The 9,081-nt window shown below is 52.6% G+C and overlaps 1 protein-coding gene across 1 annotated transcript in view; it reads right to left on the reverse strand.

Annotated features, from left to right (window-relative positions):
- Positions 1-9,081, reverse strand: part of adgrb2 (adhesion G protein-coupled receptor B2) — a 114,023-nt gene that overhangs the window by 19,562 nt on the left and 85,380 nt on the right. The window contains 7 exon segments of the mRNA XM_067256320.1: positions 1,397-1,432; positions 1,434-1,490; positions 4,137-4,208; positions 4,328-4,427; positions 5,236-5,264; positions 5,266-5,335; positions 7,436-7,521. Of these exon segments, the coding sequence (XP_067112421.1) occupies positions 1,397-1,432; positions 1,434-1,490; positions 4,137-4,208; positions 4,328-4,427; positions 5,236-5,264; positions 5,266-5,335; positions 7,436-7,521 (450 nt within the window).

Here is a 9,081-nt window from a genome sequence, read left to right on the forward strand (position 1 = left end):
AGATGGGTGAGGTGGAGAGATGGGATGGAGAGAGCGACGGAGAGATGGGTGAGGTGGAGAGATGGGATGGAGAGAGCGACGGAGAGATGGGTGAGGTGGAGAGATGGGATGGAGAGAGCGACGGAGATATGGGTGAGCGGGAGAGATGGGATGGAGAGAGCGACGGAGAGATGGGTGAGCGGGAGAGATGGGATGGAGAGAGCGACGGAGAGATGGGTGAGCGGGAGAGATGGGATGGAGAGAGCGACGGAGAGATGGGTGAGCGGGAGAGATGGGATGGAGAGAGCGACGGAGAGATGGGTGAGCGGGAGAGATAGGATGGAGACAGCGACGGAGAGATGGGTGAGGTGGAGAGATGGGATGGAGAGAGCGACGGAGAGATGGGTGAAGTGGAGAGATGGGATGGAGAGAGCGACGGAGAGATGGGTGAGCGGGAGAGATGGGATGGAGAGAGCGACGGAGAGATGGGTGAGCGGGAGAGATGGGATGGAGAGAGCGACGGAGAGATGGGTGAGGTGGAGAGATGGGATGGAGAGAGCGACGGAGAGATGGGTGAGGTGGAGAGATGACAGGAGGGGGAAGGTGGGGGACTGTGGAGGATCCTAAACAAAGGACATCTCACCAACAAACAAGTTGGGTTCGACAGACGGTAAGAAGGGTTTGCGCTCGCCTGAAAACCAGAACAATGTGAAGGGATCCCCATGATGGCCAACTATAACGGGTCTTTACCCAAAACATAACGGGGACAAAACCAATGAATCATTTGTGCCTCCTTCGCTGCAAGAACACTGCATTCTAAAACCATTTAACGACAGATTAGACCCATGAGAAGTCCTCCCGCCCTCAGAGCCAAGTAAGGAGGCCGTAATCGCTATGGGCGCGTCGGCGGCGGGAGTGTGAAGCACGGCGGGCACGTTCGCCCGGCTACGTCGCTAGCTGTTCGACCGCGTTGACATTGGAAGGCACTTCATGTCTTTATGATTTATCACACTATTAGCTCCGTTTGTGGCAGAATCACCTGAAGGCAGCTTGGTGCCGTTTGAATAAAGATGAGGAGCTGTGGAGGAAGAACGCTACGACCACGCTCCTGTTGAAGCCTCCTAGCGAGGACACGGTGGGGAAAGGACGCCGGGCTGGCGACGAAAAACACAGTTGACGGCCATGGCCCCCCCCCAAAAACTATCATTTAAGGAACGTTGTGTTAAGTAATGAAGGGACTAGGGGGTTCTCGATGTTTGGGTTTTACGTGGGAGCAGTTGGGCGGGGTCAGGTGGATGTTTCTGGAAGGGTGTTTCGCAGTACGCGTGGGTGGGAATGTTGGGAATGCGTGGAGGGGGGAGTGGGATGGGGGACGATGCCAGGGGATTGGGTGAGATGAGATGGAAATGTTATTCACCATGATCTGCACCTGTCCGTTCTTGCAGGAGTCGGGAGGAGTTCTCGCTGTCGTCCTTGCATCCCCCCATTCGGCATCGCACCGCATCCTGCACCTGGAGGGGGGGGAGGGAGGGGGGAGGGTAGGAACCCGGAGGGGGGAGGAGGGGGGAGGGAGGGGGGAGTATAGGACCCGGGGGGGAGGGAGGGGGGGAGGATAGGACCCGGCGGGGGGAGGGAGGGGGAGGGAGGGAGGGGGGGGAGGGAGGGGGGAGGATAGGACCCGGGGGGGAGGGAGGGGGAGGATAGGACCCGGCGGGGGGAGGGAGGGGGGAGGGAGGGGGGGAGGGAGGGAGGGGGGAGGGAGGGAGGAGGATAGGACCCTGGGGGGAGGGAGGGGGGAGGAGAGGGAGGGGAAAGGGGGCAGAGAGGCAGACGTGAGATGAGAATCCTTGCGAGGGGCTTTTGTTTTAAATTCAGCACCTTTTATTGAAGACCTTTAAAGGGATATTTCATTTGCTTTTATATTGTTGCGGAAATCAATCTTTCCTTTGCTCTTCTTCAGGGTTCTTATTGACTTTAAAGACCAAATATTGAGCCAGAGGGAAAGACAAGCCTGCTGAAGGAGGGAGGGTGGGAGGAAAGGGAGATTATACTGGAGGTGTACTTAGGGCCCAGTTTAAACATGGAGAATGGTAGCCCGGGACTTCCAGCAGAGGAAACACTCAGAAAACCAACATTCTCTAATCAAAGCGAGCAAATCCAGATCCCCCTCACTGCTCAATCTCCAGCCATCTTCTCATCACCCCCCCAAACACATCCCACTCTCCCACAGCCTCCATGAGACCACTCACCTTCTCTCTCAGATCAATGGCCATGTATTGCCACATTGTGGACAATGAAAAGGTAAGACTCGCCCCACAAACACATCCAGAGATGTAAAAATCGTCACGTAAAACATGACTTTCTACAGCGTGTGCTCTTTGCCCTCCTGCAGTGGACATAGTGACTGTACAGGGATGTGCTATGTGGAGGGGCTGAGAGGCAAGACGTGTGATTGGATGACAGAGAAGGTGTCGGAGGTAGGGTTCCGTCCCAGCAGGGCTGGGCGAGGGAGCGGCTGCATGTGGGATCAGAGCACAGGCCGTGTCAGATGAATACTTCATGCTCCGGAGTCTCGCTCCATGTCTTCAAATCTCTCACTCGCCCCCCCCCCCCCTCTCTCTGTCCCCCCCCCCCCCCAACCCTCGCTGACGACCCCAGCATGTAAGCCCTAATGCCGTGGTTACCCGCCGAGTGCGTTGGAACCTGCATGCATTTCCATAGATGGAAATGCATGCAGTCTCTTTTACTCCACTTCAAGCCCCCTTATTTTCTACACCCTCCCCCCCGCCCTAGTGCTCTACTAATCACACTCTCTTCTCTAACCCCACCCCCCCTTTTCTTTTTTATTAATCACAAGCCTCATATCTCCATGGGTATTCTCTCCTCCCTTTATCTCTCAATTCCTCCACCCCCTCTTTCCCCCCAAATCTCTTCTCCCTGCTAATCACATCCATATTTCACGTTCCTTATTGCATCAGGACCACAGCTGGTGGAATCGGAAGCCACGGTTTTTTACCAACAGCCATCCTTCCCCCACCTCTCTACCCCAGTCCTCTACAGATATCTGCAAGCTACCCACTGCCCCCCCCCCGCCCCTCCTATAGAACTCTCCTTCTCTCCATCCCTCTCTCCAGGAGGCTCTGATCCCTGCTGTGGATCCAGGAGCCTTCCTGCTCGCTGTCACCATGTTCTGTCATCTACTGCTGTCCTGTAGCATGTTAATGTTGCCTCTCTCACACTCTTACTTCTCTAAACCTACCCCCCCCCTCTCCCCAACCCCACCCCACTGCTAGGCTGCAGCTATAAGGGATTACGTAGTCTTCGGCGGGGATTTTTCATATATTTACTAAAATGATTCCTGGATTTAGCTGACTAATCCCTCCTTATTGTGATTCTTCTGGTTTAACATAGCTTAGCATGCATAGCATTTAGCAATTCAATTACACTACACCTGATGATCCAATCACTGTGGTATTGATTGGTCAGATGGAAGAGCAGGGGGTGGGGCTGTGGGTGGTACAGTAGATACAGTCACAACCACACTGCATTGTGGGTAACTGGTAACTGGGTAATGCCACGCCCCTGGGGGAGAACAGTCTGTGGTAAGAATGGATTTCCGGTGCGTGTGTGGTTTGTGTGTGTGTGTATGTGGTTTGTGTGTGTGTGTGGTTTGTGTGTGTGTGTCTGTGGTTTCTGTGTGTGTGTGGTTTGTGTGTGTGACGTCCCAACAGTGGGGCTCCCTGGGGGGTTCGGGTATTAGCGAATGGTGATTGAGGACATTAGACAGGGACTTAAGGTCTTATAGTCATACTGGGTTTCCATAATCTCTTTATGTCCATACCGGATCAGATGGACACTCTTAGTGCTGCATTGAAGTAGGCCAAAAATGTGGAGATGAGAACGGAACTAATCCCTTTCTCTTGTCTGGTCCACTCCCTGGTGTGCTGGGTGTGGACCTTCATGAAGGGAACATGTCATCAGATATGGAGGGTACCCCCTGCGGAGGTCCAGGTAGCTCAGGTACACGGTGACCTGCGCTGGAGGATAGTAGCGTGTTGTTCTACAGCCTAGTGTACCATGTACAGACAGACTGCTTCTCAGCACGCAGTGGAGACAGAAAGAGTTTGCCGTCTAGACACACAGACGCAGAGACTGACCTCGCGGCGCATGGCGCAGTGCACGGTGATGATGACAAAGCCCTGGACAGAGTCAAAGACGGCAAACAGGACCTGGGGGAGAGCAGAGCACCTGGTCAGCTGGGCTGGTGTGTGTGTGTGTGTAAGTGTGGCGTGTCGTGTGTGTGTGTGTGTGTGTGGGGGGGGGGGGGGGGGGGGGGGGCACGGAGCACCTGGAACAGCGTGGAACGTCGGTCTGTAATGGCCAACACAGCGGACATCCAGGTCAGGGCCAACAGGGGAAGAACAACACAGGAACTCCACAGAGATGCCCTGAGAGAGAGAGAGACAGAGAGAGAGACAGAGAAGAGAGAGAGAGCGAGAGAGAGAAAGGAAGAGAGAGACAAAGACGAGGATGAGGATTGGGGTGCAAAGGGGAAGGGGGGGGCAGGGGGAGGGGTTGGTATAGGAGACATAAGGAGAGATGGATCAATCCCCATCACACACTCAATACACACACTCACACCCTCCATGTCCTCCAGGTAGATCGCATGTGTGTAAAGGGTGTGTGTAAGGGTGTAAGGGTGTGAATAGCTCCGACTGAGATTAGTGATTAGTGTGGTTTAACAGAGCTTAAGCCAAATCTGTATGTTGAGATGAACGATGACACATTAACACAGTCACGCAATCATTTGCTCTCTCTTTCTCTTTCTCTCTCTCTCTCCACCCTCTCCACCCTCTCACTCTCTCACTCTCTTCTTTCTCTCTCTCTCTTTCTCTCTCCCATCCTCTCACCCTCTCACTCTCCAGCCTCCCAGCCTCCCACTCTCTCTCTCGACTCTCTCACTCTCTCACTCACACACACAGGGCTGATGGACAGAGAACCAAGGGGGAATGGAGAGAGAGAGAGACAGAGAGAGAGAGAGAGAGAGAGAGAGAGAGAGAGAGGGAGAGAGAGACAGGAGAAGAGAGGGAGAGAGAGAGACAGAGAGAGAGAGAGAGAGAGAGAGAGAGAGAGAGAGAGAGAGAGAGAGAGAGAGAGGGGGGAGGAGAGAGACAGAGAGAGAGGGAGAGATAGAGAGAGGAGAGAGAGAGAGAGAGAGAGACAAAGAGAGCGAGAGGAGGATGGAGATGGACTAACATGGCGCTGCTGGCTGTAGAGCTGGACAGGAGCGGTGCTTGAGATAACGCCACACTTGGAGCATTTCAGGAGCAGTCGGCTACGCGCCTCCACCGGTAGACTTCAGGACACATGTATACACACACACGTACACACACATTTCCGACGGGAGAGAGTGGGAGTGTGTGGTTGGGATGATTGGAAGACGATTGATACACGAGGACAAAAAAAGGTCAAGAACAAAAACAGGGAGAAAAAGAAAGAAATTAACAAATCTCAAATTAGTAGCAAATGAACAACAGTCAGATTAAAATAGACAGAATAGAATGTAATATGCGTGAAACAGTGAGAGAGAGAGACAGAGAGAGTGCGAGAGAGAAATGAAACAGATAGAAAAGTAAAAGCATGCATTGCAAGGTTAAAGCAGGATGTTAATGTCTCGAACACATCTTAATAACACCATCCAATGAGACATAGAGAAACGACAAGGCCTGGAGAAACACATTTCCATTCTGTTTATTATTAGGGTGTGTTCTTGTGTACTGGCTGGGTGTGCTTGCGTGTGTGTGTGTGCGTGTGTTCTTGTGTACTGGACTGGGTTGTGCTTGCGTGTGTGTGTGTGCGTTCCTGTGTACTGGACTGGGTGTGCTTGCGTGTGTGTGTATGCGTGTGTTCCTGTGTACTGGACTGTGTGTGCTTGCGTGTGTGTGTGTGTGTGCGTGTGTTCCTGTGTACTGGACTGGGTGTGCTTGCGTGTGTGTGTGTGCGTGTGTTCCTGTGTACTGGACTGTGTGTGCTTGCGTGTGTGTGACAGTGCCTCCCTGTCTAGACAGCTTTTTGTCAAATCCCACTACGACCAGAATACAAAGTATGCAGCTTTGAGGTGTGTGTGTGTGTACTATAGGTGTGAGTATGTGTACTTTAGGCAGGGTGTGTGTATGTGTGTGTGTGAGTATTCCCCGTTACATATAGTATTATACAACAATATTTTATTTTCACTGGGCTGTGTGTGTGTGGATGTGTGTGTTTATGTATATCTGATGAAAGCTTCCTCAGTGCAGAAGTGAAACAATTATCTTAAAGCAGTGTGTGTGTGTGTGTGTGTTTATGTGTGTACATACGTTTTGGTGAGTGCTGAATGATAGGGCTGTGCGTTGCTATGCTACATTAGCGTCCTATCACAGCTCATTGCCTTACAGCCTGCCACATCCCTACAGCTTCATAAAGAAATACATTATCACTAACGACATCCTGTCCTGTTAGCCAGTCTGGACTGTGCCAGTGTGTGTGTGTGTGTGTGTGCGCGATGTGTCTGTTGATGCACTCCAAACACATGCGAAGGCCGAGAGGGCAAAAACTGAACATGTTGTTCCTATATCATTGTGTGTATTCATGTTGGTGTGTGTGTGTGTGTGTGTGTGTGAGTGTGTCCATCCTTCCTGGCTCCATCTCTTGTGCCTTTGAGCCCTCCTCAGTGTGAACTCTGCCATTAACCCTGCCAGCCCCAGGGCTACATTGATTATGGTTCGAACACTATGAGGGCAGACTATGAAGATGGAAGCAGGAGAGAGAGAGAGAGAGAGATCGATAGAGAGAGAGAGAGATAGAGAGATAGAGATAGAGAGAGAGAGATAGAGAGAGATAGAGAGATAGAGAGATAGAGAGAGAGAGAGATAGAGAGGGGTGAGATCGATGAGGGTGGAAATGAAAGCATGGATTTGGCTCGTAGCGCCGTAGAAATCTCCACTCACTGGATTAGCACAGATGACAAATCACTGCTGATGGAATTAGCCACAAAAGGGCCGGAAATGTGTGTGTGTACGAGTGTGTGCATGAGCATTTGTTTTACTAGGTCATATTTAAATCTGAATTTGCGATCGATTATCATATGCATGTTCATGTGTTTTTGATGTGTAAATGTGTTCTGTGCCCTAGAAATATCATGAAAAAAACATGGAAACCTTGAGAGAGAGAAAACCTGGCTGTTACAATGTTGATGTTTTGTGGGTGATTGTGTGTGCAGGTCTGTGTGTGTGTGTTTTTTTACCCATGTGACAGGCAAGTTGGAGTGTAAAGTAGGAACGCGTTCTGTTTCTGCGTCACAGCCTTTTTCTTATGTGTCATTTTTCACAGTACCCCGGACTGACCTGAGGGCCATTCGGCTGTATGGATTGGTGAGTGGTGTGTGGTCCGTGTGTGTGTGTGTGAAGGCTTCACCTACCCTGCTCGCTGCTTTTTAGACTTGTCTGAGATTCCATCTCGAGACATGAGCTTGTTGAAAACCACGATGCCAATCAACATGTTCACCTGCGGAGGGAGAAACACAGTCAGGGCGATGTGTGTGTGTGTGTGTGTAAACAGTGTGAGACCTAGTCGTAATGCCTTACCCCCTCTCATGACCCCTATACCACTAAACGACAGATCAGCCTGACACATCTGGGCTCCCTGACACACACACACACACACACATCAGTCTTTCCATGTGAGCGCTCCATCAGTCAGGAACCTCTCAGATCTCCCTGGCTGTGACCTTTCACTCCTAATCCTGATCCAACAGCCCCTCTCTCCCTCCGCCCCTCTCTCCCTGCGCCCCTCTCTCCCTGCGCCCCTCTCTCCCTCCGCCCCTCTCTCCCTGCGCCCCTCTCTCCCTCCGCCCCTCTCTCCCTCCGCCCCTCTCTCTCCCTCCACCCCTCTTTCCCTCCACCCCTCTCTCCCTCCACCCAGGTATCTCACCCTTTTCTTGTGATGCTAACAAATGTTTCTGCGGCGTGTGTGTGTATGCAGGTGTGTGTGTGTGCGTGCATAACCACCATTTCCATGCCAGTCATGTCGGTGTGCACTGGAGACAGGCGGGCCACGCTCTGCTATTTGCTCAGGGCCAGATTCATTATATTTCCATTAATTAGACTCTGGTCTACAGGGAGGCTAGTGTTCTCTCTCCGATGCACCACTCTCAATTACAGCTGTTTGTTCGAGTGGCCCCAACCACAACATGAGGGGACCAGGGACAAACACGCAGGGACATACACACCCACACTCCCCCACCTGTTGGAAGTCCTGCAAGTCTTCCACTCTCAAGCAGGCTTGCACACGCACACACCCCCAAATCCACGTAAACCAACAAATCACTAATAGACTGCCTGGGCTTATCAAGCTTACTGAAAGAGCGTATTTACTCTGGCGCTCTTGCTGGTAACACTGTCTACCACAGCCGACGGGGTCGAGGGTTGTGAAGACGGAGCGACATGGTCGCTCTCCCCGCGCTAACTCCACATGGGAACAACGTAGCCGTGTTCACTCAGAGCAACGCTCGCTCCGCTCAGGAGAGCAACGTAGCAGTGTTCACTCAGAGCAACGCTCGCTCCGCTAAGGAGAGCAGCGTAGCCGTGTTCACTCAGAGCAACGCTCGCTCCGCTCAGGAGAGCAACGTAGCAGTGTTCACTCAGAGCAGCGTAGCCGTGTTCACATCAGAGCAGCGCTCGCTCCGCTCAGGAGAGCAACGTAGCAGTGTTCACTCAGAGCAGCGTAGCCGTGTTCACTCAGAGCAGCGCTCGCTCCGCTCAGGAGAGCAACGTAGCCGTGTTCACTCAGAGCAACGCTCGCTCCCGCTAAGGAGAGCAACGTAGCCGTGTTCACTCAGAGCAACGCTCGCTCCGCTAAGGAGAGCAACGTAGCCGTGTTCACTCAGAGCAGCGCTCGCTCCGCTCACGGGAGGCCACGCCGCCGTTTGGGCTGATTCCATGTGAAAAGGTCAATCGATGAGTCAGAGGAGAAAAAGGAAGTGAGGTGGGGGGCCGGCCGAGGCGGGGGCACGTGTGACAGGATGCGGAGGGGCAGGAGGGCGGGGGGAGGGCAGGAGGATACCCC

The sequence above is a fragment of the Osmerus mordax genome, chromosome 18 (genome assembly GCF_038355195.1).
Source record: "Osmerus mordax isolate fOsmMor3 chromosome 18, fOsmMor3.pri, whole genome shotgun sequence".
Lineage (NCBI taxonomy): Eukaryota > Metazoa > Chordata > Actinopteri > Osmeriformes > Osmeridae > Osmerus > Osmerus mordax.